Genomic DNA, 19,325 nt, shown 5'->3' with positions numbered 1-19,325 from the left:
TCGTCATGATTTGGTCTCTGATAAGTGGTAACATCCACCTGTACTGCAGTAAAGGAAACCTGGAAATGCCACATTAAACAGGCATTGCTTTTGTTTATCTAAGCAAATAATAAAAATTTGGAAAATCTACAGTATCGCATTGCTCTCGAAGCAACGTGAACTTTTGCATCCTTACACGCTCTTTTAGTGTGAAAATTTTTCAAGTCAAATGCGTGGACAATACAAATTGAGTAACGTTGGACACGTGTAGCCATTGAGCTTCACACGTGGGTCAACCTGCTCTGATACTATGAAGAGAGTTGAGGTTCGACTATAAAATCAATCGACAATATGAGAAATACTTTAACTTACTTATAAGCATTTGCAAGGTTTCTTCTTTTATTGATGTGAGACTCTTTTAACTTTCACATTCTCACGCATATAAGGCTACGAGGTACGCTAACAACACCCGAAATAATATTAAAAAAGTCAAAATAAAACAATACGGGAGCAGACAAAAAAGTGAAGATAATAGTACCAGAAAAATGATCAAATCCACTGCTTAAACCAGCCAGTTTTACATGAAATTGTACATGAACCACTTTTAACAATTGCTTTCTTTGTCACAAAATGTATTCCCTACCACACATGCAATCCCAATCTTCAAAGTTTCCTACATCATTCTTTTGGAGTTCAGCTGTTGGAAGTAAGGTGGTGGAAAAGCCAGCAGCATCAACCCCCTCCAAATGAATGCTTTTTCTACAAACCCTACCAATATGTTTCTTTTCTATAAACAAAAGTTGAAATGTACATCAACGAAACCTTCGTCTGGTTGTCGAGACTCGAACCCGGAAAAAATTTGCCAAGCCTGGCTTGAAACTATGACCACAATCAATCTGATCTACATGGGAGATAAATCATGGATATAGTCATCCCACATTTCACTTGCAATCGAATCCCGCATCTGCGAAGTGAATTCGAGTTCTTCTGTGTCAAAACCAGAGGCCTCAAAATGCATGTTTGGTGGCTCCAGCACCGCTAATGGGGGAACTGATTCCTCCATTTGCAGTATCGTGTCCTTTTCGTACGTTTTAAAGATCCAGTCATCTGGTTTCTCCTCGCGGATGAAATTGTGTAGGGCACACGCTGCGACAACCAACTTGACTTGCGTTTGCAATGGGTACGGAGGAGCTGACATCAGTATAGGGAAGCGTTCTTTTAAAGCCCCAAAAGTGCGTTCAGATGCATTTCGTAACAATGAGTGTCGCTGATTAAATAGCTCTTTCGCATCTTGAGGGTGATAACCACTAGGAAACTCCGTCGAGTGATAAGGTATACCAGGATATGGAGCAATGAAGCCAGGCATGTTTGCATACTTGTTGTCCACGAGGTAGTATTTACCTGTTACAAGTTTTGAACCCAACAGTGCTAGTAAGATTCAACAGTAGCTGTCAAAGTATTAACAGAATAAGGTCATTTCTATATTTTTCCAAACAAGTAGACCACCATGTATTGCATACATAAGAACCAGCATTTTCCAATTCATATATATTTTTGACAGTACATTTATTTCTAGAAATGATTGTCTAATAGCTAAATATAATCCGAAAATCTATTTAAACAGCATGAATTTAGACAGTTGAATACTTTCTTAATGACTATCATATTAAAAAGAAAACGTAGTTTTCTACGTTAACTGGGTGTTCAATAGTCCAAGTCAGGTTAACAATACCTTCTGGCATCTGCAATTTGTTTCGTCTTGTGAGAGCAGAATTCAAAACTTGCAAATCTGATGCAGAGCCTTCCCAACCAGCCAAGACATAAAGGAACTTGAGATCAAATGAGCAAGCAGCAAGAACATTTTGTGAAAGTAAGCCATTCTTGTCGCGGAAAGGTCCTTGCTCATCTACGCCCACCATCACTGGGAGGTGTATGCCATCAACTGCTCCCACACAATCCTATAGGATAAAAATTTCGAATTGTAAATCAATAGAAACGAGATACAAATCATACTTAGTTACTGTGGGATTACCTTAAAATATGGATAGAATCTAGGATCTTCTGAAATTTTGGGAGGAACATCAGATCCTGGAGGCTGAAAGAAACCTAACGAAATTGCCATTACTGCGTTCAAGACATTGTTGAAATGACGACTGATGGTTTCTCCTGAATAACGGAATAACTCTTGAACAGCTCGAGTCCGTAGATTATGACCAATTATGAACAAGAACATGGCCAGTTGCTCTTCAATCTTGATTCGATTTGTGTGACGCAGAAGGCCTTTTCCTTGCAAAATATCACACAACTTGTAAAAGACGTGCTTATCCATGCGAAAGTTTTCTAAACAGCGTTCATTTTGACCATTAAGGACTTCATCTATAAACTTTGCACCAGTAGATGATGAATCATGACTGAGCTCTTTCGGTATATAATTCTCATAGACTGCATCCTTTTCATCTTCAGAGCTCTCCATTACCAACTAACCTTTGCACAGCAATGTATGCATCGAATATCAGCAAGTATATGGATGGAGGTCAAACATAAAGAAATGTAAAACAAAAGGAACAGATTCTATGTTGGAAGAGAATACAACAATGCGAAAGTGCCGTTTAACAACTCTTGCCAGCTATATTATATCAAAATACATTATTTTCTAAACGAAAAATTCATATATGAACAAGAAAGAGCGTCAACTGTCAAACCCCATCATTCACAGAGGAGTTGTTTCCTCATAAGAATTTGTGAAATCGATACTTTAGTGAATCACCTTAAACATGAAAATTTATGAACCACCGGGAAAACCAAGTACAGTGATTTATACACGGAGAAAGACCATCTTTGAACTATGCTGTGGCTATAACACGACTTGACAATTCAACACACACAAAAAAACAAGAAGATAATGGGTATGAAACAGAAAAGTCTGAAAGCAAAGACTAAGGGAAAAACCTCTAAACACAAAAAGTGAAGAAATGGATAAAATACTGCGCATAATTTACACCCAACTCAACCCTCAACTGATGTGAACCTTCATTTTAACCAATGAGGGAGTCACCTGCATCAATCTTTTCTAAACACTCTTCCCTAGTCACGGTCATTTTCATTGCTACACTCGTATTCGTAAGAGAAGCACACACGTGCATCCACACACACACAAAAACAAGGTTCTAAGAAATGGTAGTACACGAAATGCGTACTTCATTCGCGTTACTACAACAGCATCAAAAGCACAAAAATATGAGCATCCAATAAAGAGAGGAGACTAAGGGCCTGTTTGGTACTCTACTTGAATCCAACTTTTTAAACTCAAAAACAATTTTCAAGTTTTAGGCCTTAAAAACTTGTTTGGTGGGACTATTTTAGAAAACTGAACTCAAGACTAACTCAAAAATATAGTCTATTCTTTAAAAACATAAAAAGTGAGTTTTTAAACTTAAACTCACTCATTTCTTTTCTCTCATTCCTCCCCTTTCACTCCAAATCTATCTCTCTTTTCTTCTTTCTCTCTCCTCTTTTTTTTTACCTTTTTCAACTCTCATCCAATCCGCTCTCTTCATTCTCTCTGTTCTTTCTCTCACTCATCTTCCTCTCTATCTCGTCATATCCTCTCTCTTGTTTCTCTTTCTTTCAATCATCTCTTACTTTCTTTCCTCCTCTCTCCTCTTTCTCCCCCTCTGTTAAGATCTTTTTGTCCACTTTAAGTCGTAAGATTTAAAAATTTTAAATCGCAAACCAATCAAATTTTTTAGTCTTAAAGAAAATTGTTTTCAAGAAATGTTCTTACGAAATGATAAAAAATTTCAAATAAGATACCAAACAGGCTCTAAAGTACTAGCTAATGCCAAACCAAAATAACACAATCACAGGGTAGCAAATCATCTATGCAGCAAACCGCGAAAGTTGTCCGAAAATTTCATCATACTCGAAAACTACAGAAACCCAGAATCTAAGGTGTAGACCTCACCAGCTGAAGCATCACAAACAGGAATTACACATTCAAACGGACATCAACACAAATTGACGCAAGTCTGCTGAAGTCTATAATATCAAATAACAAATTCACCGAATGTAAAACCAATTCTTACAAATTCTACTTACAATTTGAACGAATTAAACAAAAGATTAAACTCCAAGTTGAACGAACAAAATTATCATCGCCATTAAACAAAAACCAGATGACAATTTATCGAAAATGAACAGCCATACCTGCAGAGAGCTGGGCTACTGCAACTTCAGGAGGCAAACGACGTCGTCTTCGGCGAAGGATTGGATGGACCGAGAGAAACGTGTGTAGGATGAACAGAATCGTTGGGTTTTTAAATTTGGGGGAGTTAGTGAGTCTACTGAGTGACGTCACATTCTCCGTGACTCTGTGCGCGCTTTTGCACTTTGCAGTCTCTCTCTCTCTCTCTCTCTCTCTCTCTCTCTCTCTCTCTCTGTCAGTCCTGTGCAAACTTCAGACTGACTGGAGGCGGAGGGCTAGAGGAGGAGGTGGAGGACTAGAGGAGGAAGCGGAGGAGGAGGGAGGGATTTCTCTCTCTCTCTCTCTCTCTCTCTCTCTCTCCCCTCTCTCTGTGGATTAAAGCCCGATTTCGTGGGAGGCCCAAGTTTTTTAAAGAGTGTTTTCAGAAAGCCCAAATGAATCCCTCCATTCTGGGCCCAATGAAGGCCCCAAACTCGACAGGGACTTGGGCGTAATTAGGGGTGGTTCGGTATGGGATACCATACCGAAACTAGTATCCCGAATCCCAAACCAAAATTTTTCAGGACGAGAATTTGAAGACCAATCCCAAACCAAATTTTCGGGAATCCCAAATTTCGGGAATCCCGAAATATTTTCGGGATTTTGGGACAAATCGGGAATCCCAAATTGAAATATGAAATTATGAATTGTTCTTCAAATATATAATTCAAGAACACATTCATGAACTAGGAATTTCATTTCATTCACACTACCATTTAATTGAACATTGACATGCCTGACTGTTTTTATCATAGTCAAAATTCAAATTAATTAAACCCTTTTTGCAATCTATTGAGAGACAAAAGAATCAAGCCTTCTGAAATCATCCGCCATGGCAGCAGTAATAATAAAATTCACATGAATATCAAACAGAACATGAAAAATATGCAAGGTGTAGGGCATGCCGTTGCAGAGCATGAATTAGAAACTCCTAGCATCAATTATAAAAGAATAATAAATATATATATGTATAAATATATATATATATATATAATAATTAATATTATATATTTTCGGTTTGGTATGGGATTCCCGAAATATCGAGAAGCCAATCCCGAATCCCATACCGAAATTTTGGGATTGGTTCGGGATAGCATCCCTAAAATTTCGGGAATTTCGGTTTGGGATCGGGATTTTTTCGGTTCGGTTCGGGATTTTTGGGAATTTTTTCCACCCCTAGGCGTAATGAGGACGCCAAGGTGACGTGGTCCCAAATGCAATGTTATTTGATACACGTTTTTGTTTCAATGGTTTTCAGGTGTCGAACTTGGTTAAGCCACACAATAGGTCATTAGTAATTTAGATTTGAGCTTGTCACTTATATTGTTGAGAGTATGAATTCTTTATTGGGAAAATGAGTAACCTTGTATGTGCTTATAAGAAATTAAGTTACTCTTCACATTGTCAATTGGTTCACATTCTTAATGGTGTTAGAGCAGGTTGTCCCATGTGTTAAGTCAATGGCCACACATTGCTCCACGTTACTCGATTAATGTTGTCCATGTGGAACCTGTATGAGCTAAGAAGTTATTTTTCTCATCCTTATAAGTAATTGAACTACTGTTATGTTGTGAATTAGCTTTTTTCCTTTTTTTTGGTAAATTACATTTTATCCCCTCCAGTTTGGGCGAAATTACAACCTTGTATAATATCTTTAAAATATTTCAATTTCATACATTTACTATCATTTTATTTTAATATTATACATTATGTTAAAAAATTTGTTAATTTAACCGTTAAATGATAACGTGGCATATATGAATAATGAATGAATGTGCTTACATAGCTGCCAAATAAAAAACAATTAATTAATAATTAAAAAAGCCACAATGGGCCCCACCAAGGTGCAATTGTCACGTGCTGGCGCGTGACTTGGACTGATAGAGGATAATTGGTTCAAAGTACACCGGGATCAGGATTCAGGAGAGAAGTTATGGAGTTCAGGATAAACTAGGAAACAAAACGACAGCTTCTGGGACAGATGACGTCACACCCAACAACTCAAAACCCGTACAAACATTGACAATCGTCAGAATCCAAAAACCTCACCATCCCTCTCTCTCTCTCACACCCGATCAGAGGAACACCAACAACGACAACAATGGCGGATGCGAACCAGAAACCAGAAATCTTCGAACTAAACAATGGAAGCATGCGCGCCCTCATCACAAACCTCGGCTGCACCATCACCTCCTTGTCTGTTCCCGGCAAAGACGGTATCTTTCTTTCCAATCAGATTTCCTTTCTTTCTTCCCATTAATCTATCAACATTTTTTGTGTTTTTGATCATCTGAAAATACTTTAACGGAAGACTTAGACGCAAAACCAAGCATCCTAAGATTTGTATACGCCGGCCCCACTTAGTGGATAAGGCTTTGTTGTTGATGTTTTGATCATCTGAAAAATGCTGCCGGTGTTTGTTTGGATTGTTGGTTGGTGGATTTTGCAGGAAAATTGGCTGATGTTGTTCTTGGATTTGACTCCGTGGATCCCTATGTGGTAAATTCTTTCACTTTTTCTGAGAACCCTTTTGCTTTTTGATCATGTTGGTTGAGATATCATGCAAAAATTGGTTCTTTGTGTGTGGATCTAATGCATTGATCAGCTGTTTTCATGGTAAAATCTGGGAAATTATTTGTTAAAAGTTATGGAATTGTTGAATCGAAACGAAGAATTTTGGAGATTTGATGTTAATTGTACGGTTTTATGGCGCAAGTTGTTTGTTTGTTTTGGTTTTTCACACTTCTATATGACAAACATCGGTTATGAATGTATTTGATATGTGCTGGGATTTAGATGTTGGATCTATGCATTTGGAATGGGAACGATGAGATTGTTCTAATGTTTTTGTTTTCATCATGTGTGATCAGAAAGGAGTTGCTCCTTACTTTGGCTCCATTGTGGGTCGGGTTGCTAATAGAATCAAAGATGGGAAGTTTACGCTCAATGGAACGGAGTACTCCTTGCCTGTCAACAGACCTCCGAACAGTCTCCATGGTATGGAATTGTTACTATCGGATTTTATTTTTACTACTTTTCGATTAGCCTAAATTTGCTACTGAATTTCATCGAGACATGAACGAATTTTGAATTTTGTCATCTCACTAAGTTACACATAATGGATATATGGAGTTTTTTTATGAAGAAATCGGATGGTTGTTATTAGATCATAACTGTTTTGTGTATATTGTGTCTGCAATCCCCACACGTTAGGTCTCAATTCCAATGTCTTCGTTTTTCACCAAACAGACGTTCTTTTTGTTTAAGTAGTTGTATCAGTAATTGTTGTGTTTTGTCGCACTGAATTCATCCTGCTGTCTTATTAGGTGGTCACAAGGGGTATGATCAGCAGATATGGGAGGTAGCGGAACTTAAAAAGGGCGATAACCCGTCCATCACTTTTAAGTATCACAGTCAGGACGGTGAGGAAGGTTACCCCGGGAATCTTTCTCTGACTGCAACTTATACACTTACTTCAAGCACGACAATGAGACTTGACATGGAAGCAGTGCCTGAGAACAAGCCCACCCCAGTCAGTTTAGCTCAGCACACCTACTGGAACTTAGCTGGCCATAACTCGGGCAACATACTTGACCATGCAATTCAAATTTGGGCAAACCATATTACCCCTGTGGATGAAAACACAGTCTCAACAGGTGAAATCAAGCCGGTTAAAGGCACCCCCTTTGATTTCACTACCGAGAAGAGGGTCGGTGAGTCCATCCATGAGGTCGGTTTAGGGTATGACCACAACTATGTGCTCGACTGTGGGGAAGAGAAAGAAGGCCTGAAACATGCTGCGAGAGTGAGGGACCCATCCAGCTCGAGGGTCCTTAACCTATGGAGCAATGCCCCTGGGATGCAGTTTTACACCGCGAATTATGTCAATGGGGTTGTCGGCAAAGGAGGCGCAGTCTATGGAAAGCATTCCGGGCTCTGTTTGGAGACGCAGGGGTTCCCAAATGCAATTAACACACCAAACTTCCCGTCCATTGTTGTTCAACCCGGTGAGAGGTACAGCCACACCATGTTGTTTGAGTTTTCAGTTGAGTGAAGTGTAATACTCGTCGATGATGAGTAATAATACACGGCGAGATGCTTCTGTTTGTGTTAAGAGTTTTAAGAGGTTGTTCCCCCTATCCATTTTGTGAATGACTTTCTTTTCTTGGCAATGAAATGCACCGGAATCTGCATTTTTTCCAGCCATGGAAATATTCGTTTAAACATTTATGTATACATTTCGTTCTTAAATGTTGCTATTTATTATAAATCAATAGCTTACAGCCCAAGCTTAGATTCATAGAACATGTAATCATTCTTGAACATCTCACTTATAACCGAGAACACCCAGGACGTCCTATAACAAGATAGGCCGAACATGAGGCGGCTGATGAAACGCGACCAAGCTCAAGGGTCGGCAACAAGCAGCTCAGTTCTGGCTGTAAATGTGTTTGATTGCTCGTAGAGCCTACTAGCCTTTTTCCACGCCCCTCTCACCGTGTTCGAACAAGTTCAAGCGGTAACGTTTCCATTGCAAGCTGAAATTAAGAATGAAAAGAAACGAATCAACAGAAAAAATTAGATGGAACAATATATACCAGAATTTATAAAAAGCTGAAGTGATGCTTGATTGCTTACCCATAGCCTGGGAGTTGTAGGATCGGATTTTGATGGCATTTTCGCTATGTTCGACTGAAAGGTTATGACCACGGCAACTTTAAATTCTATTGAAAATGGACTGCACAAAGAGCGAACGAAGGTTTTGAGTTTGGAAACCTCTGACAATTACGATAGAGAAAAATTGAGGAGTGAATCATCTAGTTTGGAACTCACCCTGCTAAGACGGTAGGACAAGTCAAAAGACGAGGAAGTATAACGTAAATGGGCATAGTCATACTACGACAGACATCTCCATCTGCTATCTGATAGAGGAAGAGGAAGCCCCAAAAAAATTGTTAACAAGAAGTAAATTGAGTTAGATACGCTAACAAGATGTGAATGCATACCTGTGTAGTCTGAACCAAAGATTGTTCAGTTACAATTCTCTCTCCGAGAAGGATTGACTCTACACGAAGCAAGTGCAAGTCAATGGAAGATATCGGAACTGCAGATGCTTCGACTGTTAGTTCACCAACAATGGGATCCGATAGCGAACATTGGGTAGACATTTTCCCAATAACACGGAATCCACCTATTCAGCAATGCCTCTCATAAGTATGGTAACAAGCTCCATAAATTAGAAAATGCAACGCAGCTAGTTTTTATGTGGTAAAATCTTTTCATATGCGTGCAAAAGAAATTGAATTTTACCATTAAAAGTGAAAACAATACTTCAATGTTTTAAAAACGCTAACTAGAAAGCGAAAGAATATCACATAATGCAAAGTGAGAAGCCAACCTGACCTTAGTTCAGGAAGCAGCGGATGTCTTTGAGTATCCTGAGTAAGGTAAAAGATAACCATCTCCGGAGAAACTGGTCGCTCGAGAAGATCAGCTAAAAACCAAAATATAACCAAAACAGTAACTTCAATCAAAGTGTTGATATGAAATTAGAAATAAAAATTAAAAAAACCAAATAGTAAATGTTTGAAACCTACCCTTATCACTTTCAACTATGAACTCCATTGTTGTAGATAATGATTTGTGTAGGTAGCCTCTCGATATATCTACGGTTAGTAAATACTGTGGAACAATTTATAAATCATCAGGTTTCGGACAAATATGGAGCGAAAAGAAAAGACCATTACCAAGGTGGGATTTCGGAATTGATATTTTTGAAGATAATAGAAAACAGCACCTGAATGTTAATATTTCCTCCATGGAAGGTCTCATAGAACCTTTCCAGGTTCTTTTCTCCCGGCTGCTTGATATTGATGGAAAATGGAATCTGCCAGAAATATGAACGTAATTTGCAAATGACAAAACAGGAATTTGCATACAACTAATAAAAAAGAAAATATTCAAGCTTTATGAAGATCAAAGTAGCTTTGAATGCACATCAGGATTTATACAGTAACTCGAAATGTGAAAGAAGCGATGGTAGACAAATTCACTCGTACTAAAATAGAAAGAAAGGGGGCAACTGAGTCAAGACCAAAAGTACTACCAAAAAAAGAGAAAGGAGACAGATAAAAGACACATAAGTAAGCATTAAGCACTTCAAAATAAAACTGTTTCAGGAATAAGGGATCATAAAACGCTTATCCAGCACACGGACAATTTCAAATCACGAAATCTAGTCCTCTACAGGTGCATCTGCAAATCTTGCAACATTTGGCAATCACAAAAGACTTGTACACGGTTAGAATCTTTGATTTTTGAGGACAATAACTTTTCACTGGCGGTACCATTCAGATTTGAAATATGACAAGAGTTTCAAAGTTAAGGCTGTTCGGAATTCAAAAGCACAGTTAAATTGACTTGCTTTCATAGATACCTCTGATGTGCCAGAAGCAATCTTCCCAGAAGGTCTAACCTCAATAATTTTATTCCTGCTTCGAAGAGAAAGAAAACCAAATCAGTTGCAGAACAAAGAAAGTTTCATCCGAGCCAAAGCGGACAAATGCTTCGCAAACAATCAAAATTCGAGTTCAATCTATGGAAATCTCTACATAATTTGAAACAACATAGGATTATTTTCATCAAAATTTCAACAATGCACCTCAAACTGTACAATTAAAACATGCCTAGCTCAGAAAATAAATCAATTTTTGTAATTTTAAAGCAACAATCGCCTCATCCAACTAAGTGGAATTGGCTGTATGAATCCTAGAACGCCACCAGCCTCAGTTTTGCGCCAAGTCTTCCGTTAACTTCAAGTCTCCATACATTATATGCCAATTACAATGATTCAGTTGGCAAAAAAAATCCGAAAAGAAAACAATAAAATCTTGACTCACACAATGGAAATAGGCTTGGCAACACCAACCAAAGACTCGATAACTCCTGCAGATCCTCCACGAACCTATAAAAAAAGTTTTTTTATTGTTTTTTTTAATTTTTAATTTTCCATTAATTTGATCGGAAACTAAGCGGAGGGAAAAATTGGAACCTGCATGTTGACGGATCCGTTGACGGCGAGGCGAATTCCGTAGTGGGAGATTGAAGAAGACGACTTTACTACGATTTTACCCTCAATAAGTTCCTGAAATTACAGATGAGAGAGAGAGAAAGAGAGAGAGGAGTTGCTGAGGAGAGAGAAAGCAGGTACAGTAGAGAGAGAAAGAGAGAGCAGTTACAGAAGAGAGAGAAGTTACAGTAGGGCGATAGACACGATTGATCCGAGAAAGCTTGAGCTCTATCGACATTGTAAACGACGCCGCAGAGCAGGTGGCGGGAGGAGCTCTCTGCAAGTCAGCAGCTATGGCGGGGCGAGACTACATACTCGCTAATACTCGTCTACATCCAATACACGTGACACAATTGTATGTCTGATTAGGTGGCATAATATTATTGGCCAAAGTCGGAAATATGGTACGTGGCAAAATATGATTCGCCACATGACAAAATGCTACGTGGCAAGTATACAAAACTAACTTTCGTTTTATCCCAATAATACCCTTCCGCTCTCGACAAATTCCTAATCGTCTTCTTCTTCTTCATCATCTCCAGAAGTCTGTTAGCATTTGGCAACCGCAATGACTTTTGCAGCTCGAAGGCTCCTCTTCTCTCTCCTGATTTTCTCTCTCTACCCCCTCTCTCTTTCCGCCCGTCCCTTCATCCTCGTCCTGACACAAGACGACCTCCTAAACACCCCCGCCTCACCCGACGACTCGCCGCCCGCCGCCGACTCAGCTCCAAATGACTCCCCCGACTGGGACGAGTTCGGCGAATCCGCCGCCGCGCAGTCCGAGGAGGAGCTCGACCCGGGCTCCTGGCGCCCAATATTCGAACCCGACCCCTTCAAGCCCGACCCGGCCACCCACCCCGACGACGGATACTACTCCACCGTCTCCAAATTAATCAAGTCCGTCAGCTCCGGAGACACTGCCCTCGTGGACGAGGCCATTTCGGAGATCGAGGACTCGGCTTCCCGCGGCGTCCCCCACGCGCGGTCTGTGTTGGGGTTTCTGTACGGTACGGGGCAGATGAGAAAGCAGAGCAAGGCCAAGGCTTTCACGTACCATTACTTCGCCGCCGAGGGCGGCAACATGCAGTCGAAGATGGCCCTCGCGTATACTTACTTCAGGCAAGATGTACGGAATCTCTTTCGAATTTGATCTATCGATCTCTGTTTGGTTGCGGAGTTAAAAGGAGCAAATTGGAGGATTAATTTTGGTGTTTTCTGTTCGGATTTTTGTTTGGTTTTGCAGATGTTTGATAAAGCGGTGAAATTGTACTCGGAATTGGCCGATGCAGCTGTGAATAGCTTCCTGATTTCGAGGGACACGCCGGTGATCGAGGCGGTGAGGATCCACAGCGGAGCGGAGGAGAACAAGGATGCGTTGAGGAAGAGCCGCGGCGAAGAAGATGAAGACTTTCAGATTTTGGAGTACCAAGCTCAGAAGGGAAACTCCGCGGCAATGTATAAGGTCGGCCTGTTTTACTATTTCGGGCTGAGAGGGTTGCGCCGCGACCATGCCAGGGCATTGTCGTGGTTTCTAAAGGCATTGGAGAAGGGAGAGCCTCGGGCTATGGAGCTCCTCGGAGAGATTTATGCTAGAGGAGCCGGTGTTGAGAGGAATTACACCAAGGCTCTGGAGTGGCTTACACTCGCAGCCAAACAGGATCATTTTTCGGCCTACAACGGAATGGGGTATTTGTATGTTAAAGGATATGGGGTGGAGAAGAAGAACTACACTAAAGTAAGAATGCTCCTCGGTTCTATCTCTGTGTGTATCTTAAAGCTTTATGTGCTTCTATATTTTGTACACATTTTCGATGGTGATCCCTGCGAATGAAATCCCACATTGTTAGTTGTAATAACTTTTGAGACCATTTTTCCAATGTTGGGTTCGTTCTGATACGTTGATAGGTGGATTCTTATGTTAAAACGACTCCTTTTCGTTGCAGGCCAAGGAGTATTTTGAAAAGGCTGCTGATAATCAAGAAGGTGGCGGTCACTATAACCTAGGAGTAATGTATCTCAAAGGAATTGGGGTAAAGAGAGATGTTAAACTTGCGTGTCAATACTTTATAGTTGCTGCTAATGCTGGTCAACCTAAGGCATTCTACCAGCTAGGGAAGATGTTTCATACTGGAGTCGGGCTTAAGAAAAATCTTCCACGGGTAAACTCGCTGTATTTTCTGTTTGTTTAGTTTACATACCGTCTCACTTTTCTGTTCGGCATTAAGAAAACAGAATATGCAAGATAATCTAGATTTTGTGATGATTAATTGGTTTGTATTTGTTGAAATGAAAAAAGTTACTTTGCTATTTAATTCTAAGTAAATGATGTTAAAGATGCACCAATGCACGTATGCACTAATTAATTCCGATTCCTGATTAAGATTCAATTTGTTTTAGGCCACTGCATTATACAAATTAGTTGCAGAAAGGGGACCATGGAGTTCCTTGTCCCGATGGGCACTTGAATCATACTTAAAAGGGGACGTGGGCAAGGCATTTTTCTTGTATTCAAGGATGGCCGAGTTAGGCTATGAGGTAGCACAGAGTAACGCTGCATGGATTCTTGACAAATATGGGGAGCGAAGCATGTGCATAGGCGAATCCGGTTTGTGCACTGATGCAGAAAGGCATCACCGGGCACATTCCTTATGGTGGCAAGCATCCGAGCAGGGTAATGAACATGCTGCTTTGCTGATTGGGGATGCATATTACTATGGTCAGGTAGGTATCTCATGCTGAAACACGTTTGTTACTGCTCTAGCTTCGGGATGTATCTTTTGAATAATGCAGCTTGATCTCGCCTTGACTATTTTTTTTTTCCTTCTTTCTTTATTAGGGTACTGAGAAGGATTATGAACGAGCGGCAGAGGCTTACAAACATGCCAGGTCCCAGTCTAATGCCCAAGCCATGTTTAACCTTGGTTACATGCATGAGCATGGGCACGGGTTGCCTTTGGATCTTCATCTTGCAAAGCGTTACTATGATCAAGCCCTAGAGATTGATTCCGCAGCAAAGTTGCCCGTCACGCTAGCCCTCGCAAGCTTATGGATGCGAAAAAATTATGCCGACAGTTTCCTGGTAAGTTCTTTTTGTTTTACTTTCCTTACTGCCTTCTCATGTAATAGTTGCGGTCAATCACTAATTAGTGCTATCTTGCAATTTTCAGTCGAATAATTTTAAGATTCTGAAGGCGCAGGCATTTTTGTTATGGCTTGGACCTAGGTTCTTTTTAGTGCCATTTATACTGCTATCTGCCGGTTCTAATTTTTTCTAAAAACGTGGAAAACTTTTCAGATTCATAAATCGTACTCCTAAAAAAATTCTTCAGAATGTTTGAAATCGTTATGTTATTTCATATGAATTAAGTCTAAACACTGAAATAGTCAATCTCTGCTATCCAACACCTATTTGGAGTTAAATGGGCATCGTCCTTTGATTAATCAAGGTGATAAGCATGAGCTTGCTTTGGATTATAAAGCTTTGTCCCCGGGTTTTATTCATTTTCGGAATCTTCATTCATTTGTGTTTTTTTCTGGTTTTGGGTCCGTATGTAGGTACATATAATCGATTCATTGCCTGAAGTCTATCCCAAGGTTGAAGAATGGATTGATACTGTGCTACTTGAAGAAGGAAACGCGACAATATTGACTCTTTTTGTTTGTCTTCTTACTGTCCTATATCTACGTGAGCGACAACGCAGGCATGCTGTTGCTGCTCCGAATGTGATTGCCGCACAGCACCACCCAAATGAGCATGTTGCACCTGCACCCATGTAGTTTAGTTGGCAACAGTAGTCTTCCAAGAACGACGCGGCTCTTCCATCATTTATGAACAAATCTTTACATTTAGAATACAATGTACAGGTATCTAATGCTGGGTAAATTGATTTGGCGATGAGCTTTTGATGTTTTGGGACAAATTGTACCATATAGAGATTTGAGCACGTAGGAATGGAAGGTGGTGCGTTTGCCTTGCATGTTCGAAACCATGTTTAACCTCGTTAGATTGCATTCGTCCCCGAGAAACTTAGCTGAATGTTTGCACTGAAAATCTGATTGTTCTTGAACTGTGAAATGTGTGGTGATATATTAATATACACGAAAACATACACCGAGCTGCATCATATACAAAAGCTGCTTGACAGAATACACAAAAGTTCCCAAAAGCTGCTTCCAGCATGCGTCTCCAACCATGCAAGCGGTTTAGCGATTCAGGCCGCCACCACTTTGGTGCCAAAAATCCGGTAGTGCAGATTTCCTTGTTGGTCAGTTTCGGATTTTAGCCAAACTTGTACCCAAGGGGGATTTCTACGAGGGTCGTCTTGCACCCCATCGTTGTTTACTCTCACTCCTAACAAGGCATTACATTTGATCTCCAATGCCTTAACAGAGGACTGGCCATCGAAAAATTTCACCTATATCATAAATGAAAACGATGATCAGTAGAAGAAAATATCGTGGCAAAAAGATGGATTACAGTCTGTCCGAATACAAGTTAGTGATGAAATCGAATTCTTACCCCATCTTCTGCATACAAAAAAGCATGAATTCTAGCGGTCGAGTCCTCCAGAGTCAGCCTAATTCTGTCAATCCCAGCAGGAAAGAGGAAGTCCGCAGCCTGCCATGGGGAAGCTGCTATGACTCGAACTACACACTTGAATCTAGCTGGAAGCTACACAGTATGGAATGCATACAGTCAATAAACATCTATAAAACAGTGAAAAAAAGAAGCATAAATAGGCATCTGAACAAGAAAGCAGAGGCACAAATTAAGAGCTGCGTGAAACAGGTAGGATACCTCTGAACTTGCGACAACATCCATTAAGGTAAGAAATATTGCATGGTCGTCATCACTATCATCAACCTCTGAGGGAAATAAAAATCATAAGTGAATTTCAAAAGAGATAGACCGATTTTTAGGAGTTGAAAGAGAGAAGCGAATGAATAAGAAATCGAAGATGAATTCATCACAAGAAAAAAAACAGTGCAGTACCTGTGACTTGAGGAGACGGAAAGCCCCCAAACGGCATCTGCATTAAATTTTCTGGACTTTGGGCTAATCGTTCATTAAATATCCTGATCCATAAAAAATATGCAAAGGGATATCGCATTAGAGATTTAGCGAGTTCTGCAACATAATGATGCAATGCATGATGATTAAATGCTTTCCAAAAGTTACAACCTTTTCCGCTCAAGTTTGAGACGGTCCTCTTTTGGTGTATATCGAAGCTTCGTAAAGGGTGTCAAAACACAACGCCATAATCCTGCATGCACCTCACAAAGCAAATTTACAAGCTTCACCCACTCCCCAGTTTTTAGCAGGCGAAGGTTGTCATTCTCAAGGTCCTGAGATATCACTCTTAAGACAGTTCCAACTGCAGGAAAGCTGCATAAGGTATCGCGTGGCAAAGGAAATGGTTCTAGATGTAGGGGAAGTGGGTGCTTCGTTTCATCTTCTAACCTGTGGTTCATATTTAGCGGTATTTAATATTTCTCAGATAAATATACAATACAGTTACCATATAGATAAAACTAAATTAGCTTTCACAACTAACAAACATATATATATAATTATAGGCACGGTCCAGTAAGGTGATGCACTAATGTCATAACCATTACATGGGTTGCAATTCAAGAAGTTCACTATTCTCCATGAGAAAAAACACCAACAAAAAATCGAGAACAGAATATCGTGGGAAGTATGTTGAAGGGATCAATCACTTTATATAACTTCAACCTAATTCAATGAAAGGAAAATAACCCCCTTCTTATTTTCGAAGACAAAAGGAAAGGACTCGTTTTGGTTTTGTCTGGCAAGACGGGGTGCAATTGCAAAGTACCCCATAACTATATGATGATATATTAGAAAAAATAAACATTAACAGCTATCAACTCACTTTTGAAGAATATTAGCTGGTGAAGCATCGGTTCCATCCCAAACAAAGGCCATCCATTCATTTCCAGCACCCTCGTGGATATGAATTATCTTGAGATAGAACGCAAGGAAAAAAGTTATGTTGTACTCAGTATATGGCATAATCCCATTCTTGGTACAGCTGATTATCCTTTAAAAAGAAAAAGAAATCTGCTGTATTCATTTAACCAGTTCACACAAATTTAACAAAAATGGTTTACTTACTTTACAAACCAAATTAAAATCTTCACCTCCCTTCATTTCTCTGATGAATGAGAAATAATTTGCACCTACAAACCATATACATTTCTAGTAAAGATAAGATGAAAAAATAACTAAGGCAGGCTTATGATATACCTCTATCTACCAAGCAAAAGAAAGTACCTATCTTTTCTCATATATACAATTAGGTCAGAAAGTTGCTACAAATCTATCATCCAGGGAGTCCAATAATTTGGACAAAGTATTTGGCAGCATCTCTAGAATCATAACAGTATGGTGCTTCCTCTTCACAAACCATTCAAGCGGATACGTGAAAAGGACTTAGGATTACTATATACTTCTGCCTCAAAAACCAGAGCAAAAACATGAACCCCTTAGCTCAAATAATGCCTCTTCACGAAAACTTACACGTGAGCAAGCTATCTTTACGAAAACCTAATCCAGGTGGAACTATCGTCAACTACCATTTTCATAACCATAATTCATGCAGCACATAAGAATCATATCCATAGTCTTTCATCAATAACCACAACATTGTAATATATACTGTGAACAGGTTAAACTTATACATAATTAAATGCAGTCAACAGTTACTATCTGAAACAACGTACTTTTAAGTATACCTTCGTGAAAATGGAAATTCGTCGACCATCTTCTCAAGTCTATCAAAAAGTTCTTGTCATGGTCTCTCTCGCGAAATGTTTTGGAAGCATGATAAGGACTTAAACTTCTAGCATCACTTCCGTAATAAATAGCAAAGGTAGAGAACTTCTTGGAAAAAACAGCATTTACTTTATCTACATGACGTTTAATCTGCACAAGGTAGCATGCCCAAGTCAAATACGATCATACTTCGTAATGTAATGTCTGTCAAGGCCAGAGGAGCCCTTGATTTGTACAGAACGTTTCATGCCTTTAACAAAATGGAGTAAATGATGCTCCATAACATTATCCGTTTTTATAACAGATAATAGGTAACATTATGATAACAGAGAAAACATGATTCAATAGGGAAAAGGAAAGCGGCAACATTTGCTTGAGAAATCAGCAATTGAAGAATCCCCGGAAAGAAAACTCAATGAAGTTAAGCTCAAGATATACCATGATGCGTTGGAACTGAATTATGTCTCCAACAGATAAAATGCGAGGACACTCACTCCTATCTGTAAAAATGTTAACTGACAACCCGGGATCCTGATGCGTCTCGTCGATTATCCGCACCGAAACAAACCAATCTGCGAAAGACTCACACCAATACATAAATAACAAACAGAGAAGAAAAATTTGCATCCAAAAGCAGAACAAAAAATAATTAATTTAACAAAAAATAAAAAATAAACACAAAAATATTTAAAGACCCAGAGAAATGGAACAAAGGTAACAGGCGGCTCAGCAAACAACACCTTTTCGTTAAGAGTCTCATCAATCTACTACCGACCTTGCCGGAAGCAGCCGTAAGTCCGGCCTTTGTTTCATCATCGCCACCACAAATACACACACACACAACACATATACATATATGACATACATACATATATCTACATATATACACCAATATAGTTGTAAGCACATTACATAAATTTGATAAATTTGACTGAAGGAAGAAGATTTACCGGTGCCTCTGGATCGGCGGGGGAAGCCGCACTCGAGGACGACGCCGATAACGTTGACCTTCGCGCCGACGGAATCAATGGCGTCCCTGATCTTCGTGAAGTTATAGTAGTTACCACCACCACGCGGCATCTCTGTGTGAGTATTTCGGTTAGCCTTGAGAGCGAGTAGAGTGTAGAGAGCTCCTGCTGCTTCTAGGGTTTCTATGGAGGGAAAAGGGCGGTTTTTAATATATAAATAGAAAATTTTAACCAAAACTCCCTAAAAGTTTCAGCATCCTTTATTTT

General features: G+C 39.7%; 5 protein-coding genes and 1 non-coding gene across 9 annotated transcripts; 2 read left to right on the top strand and 4 right to left on the bottom strand.

The window, feature by feature from the left end:
- Window positions 1-502: 502 nt before the first annotated feature.
- LOC103946925 (protein ALP1-like) lies at window positions 503-4,515 on the bottom strand. 2 transcript variants are annotated; one of them, XM_048589991.1, is made up of 4 exons: window positions 4,186-4,515; window positions 2,012-2,458; window positions 1,712-1,937; window positions 503-1,380 (listed from the first exon to the last, which is right to left on the bottom strand). In XM_048589991.1, the coding sequence occupies exons 2-4, from the start codon at window positions 2,450-2,452 to the stop codon at window positions 881-883; spliced, it is 1,167 nt and encodes a 388-aa protein (XP_048445948.1). In that variant the 5' UTR covers window positions 2,453-2,458; window positions 4,186-4,515; the 3' UTR covers window positions 503-880. The 2 variants fall into 2 exon arrangements, with proteins under 2 accessions (XP_048445948.1, XP_009356026.2); XM_009357751.3 differs by having other exon boundaries at window positions 2,012-2,463; window positions 4,186-4,512.
- A 1,625-nt stretch (window positions 4,516-6,140) lies between these two features.
- Window positions 6,141-8,511, top strand: LOC103946927 (galactose mutarotase). The gene is made up of 4 exons (XM_009357753.3): window positions 6,141-6,438; window positions 6,672-6,721; window positions 7,093-7,219; window positions 7,549-8,511. The coding sequence occupies exons 1-4, from the start codon at window positions 6,324-6,326 to the stop codon at window positions 8,274-8,276; spliced, it is 1,020 nt and encodes a 339-aa protein (XP_009356028.2). The 5' UTR covers window positions 6,141-6,323; the 3' UTR covers window positions 8,277-8,511.
- LOC103946926 (vacuolar protein sorting-associated protein 26C) lies at window positions 8,412-11,630 on the bottom strand. Of its 2 annotated transcripts, none has more exons than XM_018647407.2 (11): window positions 11,479-11,630; window positions 11,274-11,366; window positions 11,122-11,186; window positions 10,659-10,716; window positions 10,020-10,109; window positions 9,820-9,904; window positions 9,621-9,716; window positions 9,229-9,413; window positions 9,056-9,144; window positions 8,861-8,960; window positions 8,412-8,760 (listed from the first exon to the last, which is right to left on the bottom strand). In XM_018647407.2, the coding sequence occupies exons 1-11, from the start codon at window positions 11,527-11,529 to the stop codon at window positions 8,716-8,718; spliced, it is 957 nt and encodes a 318-aa protein (XP_018502923.2). In that variant the 5' UTR covers window positions 11,530-11,630; the 3' UTR covers window positions 8,412-8,715. The 2 variants fall into 2 exon arrangements, with proteins under 2 accessions (XP_018502923.2, XP_009356027.2); XM_009357752.3 differs by having other exon boundaries at window positions 10,659-10,713.
- A 214-nt stretch (window positions 11,631-11,844) lies between these two features.
- Window positions 11,845-15,268, top strand: LOC103946929 (ERAD-associated E3 ubiquitin-protein ligase component HRD3A). Its single transcript, XM_009357756.3, has 6 exons — window positions 11,845-12,417; window positions 12,535-13,026; window positions 13,235-13,450; window positions 13,689-14,012; window positions 14,128-14,370; window positions 14,847-15,268. Exons 1-6 carry the CDS (start codon window positions 11,860-11,862, stop codon window positions 15,066-15,068), a joined length of 2,055 nt encoding a protein of 684 aa, XP_009356031.2. The 5' UTR covers window positions 11,845-11,859; the 3' UTR covers window positions 15,069-15,268.
- A 234-nt stretch (window positions 15,269-15,502) lies between these two features.
- LOC103946928 (protection of telomeres protein 1a) lies at window positions 15,503-19,255 on the bottom strand. Of its 2 annotated transcripts, none has more exons than XM_048589546.1 (10): window positions 19,041-19,255; window positions 18,529-18,662; window positions 18,039-18,240; window positions 17,431-17,495; window positions 17,189-17,277; window positions 16,474-16,752; window positions 16,285-16,367; window positions 16,090-16,157; window positions 15,811-15,963; window positions 15,503-15,706 (listed from the first exon to the last, which is right to left on the bottom strand). In XM_048589546.1, the coding sequence occupies exons 1-10, from the start codon at window positions 19,168-19,170 to the stop codon at window positions 15,503-15,505; spliced, it is 1,407 nt and encodes a 468-aa protein (XP_048445503.1). In that variant the 5' UTR covers window positions 19,171-19,255. The 2 variants fall into 2 exon arrangements, with proteins under 2 accessions (XP_048445503.1, XP_009356029.2); XM_009357754.3 differs by having other exon boundaries at window positions 18,051-18,240.
- LOC125479897 lies at window positions 18,812-18,911 on the bottom strand. The gene has a single exon (XR_007260354.1). It is a non-coding gene; the product is annotated as a small nucleolar RNA snoR113 (small nucleolar RNA).
- Window positions 19,256-19,325: the final 70 nt, after the last annotated feature.

This window comes from the organism of the source record quoted next, unplaced genomic scaffold (genome assembly GCF_019419815.1).
Source record: "Pyrus x bretschneideri cultivar Hongxiangsu unplaced genomic scaffold, Pyrus_bretschneideri_v1 Contig3, whole genome shotgun sequence".
NCBI lineage: Eukaryota > Viridiplantae > Streptophyta > Magnoliopsida > Rosales > Rosaceae > Pyrus > Pyrus x bretschneideri.
Note: the sequence above shows the minus strand (reverse complement) of the source record. Positions and strands in the feature narration are given on the sequence as shown.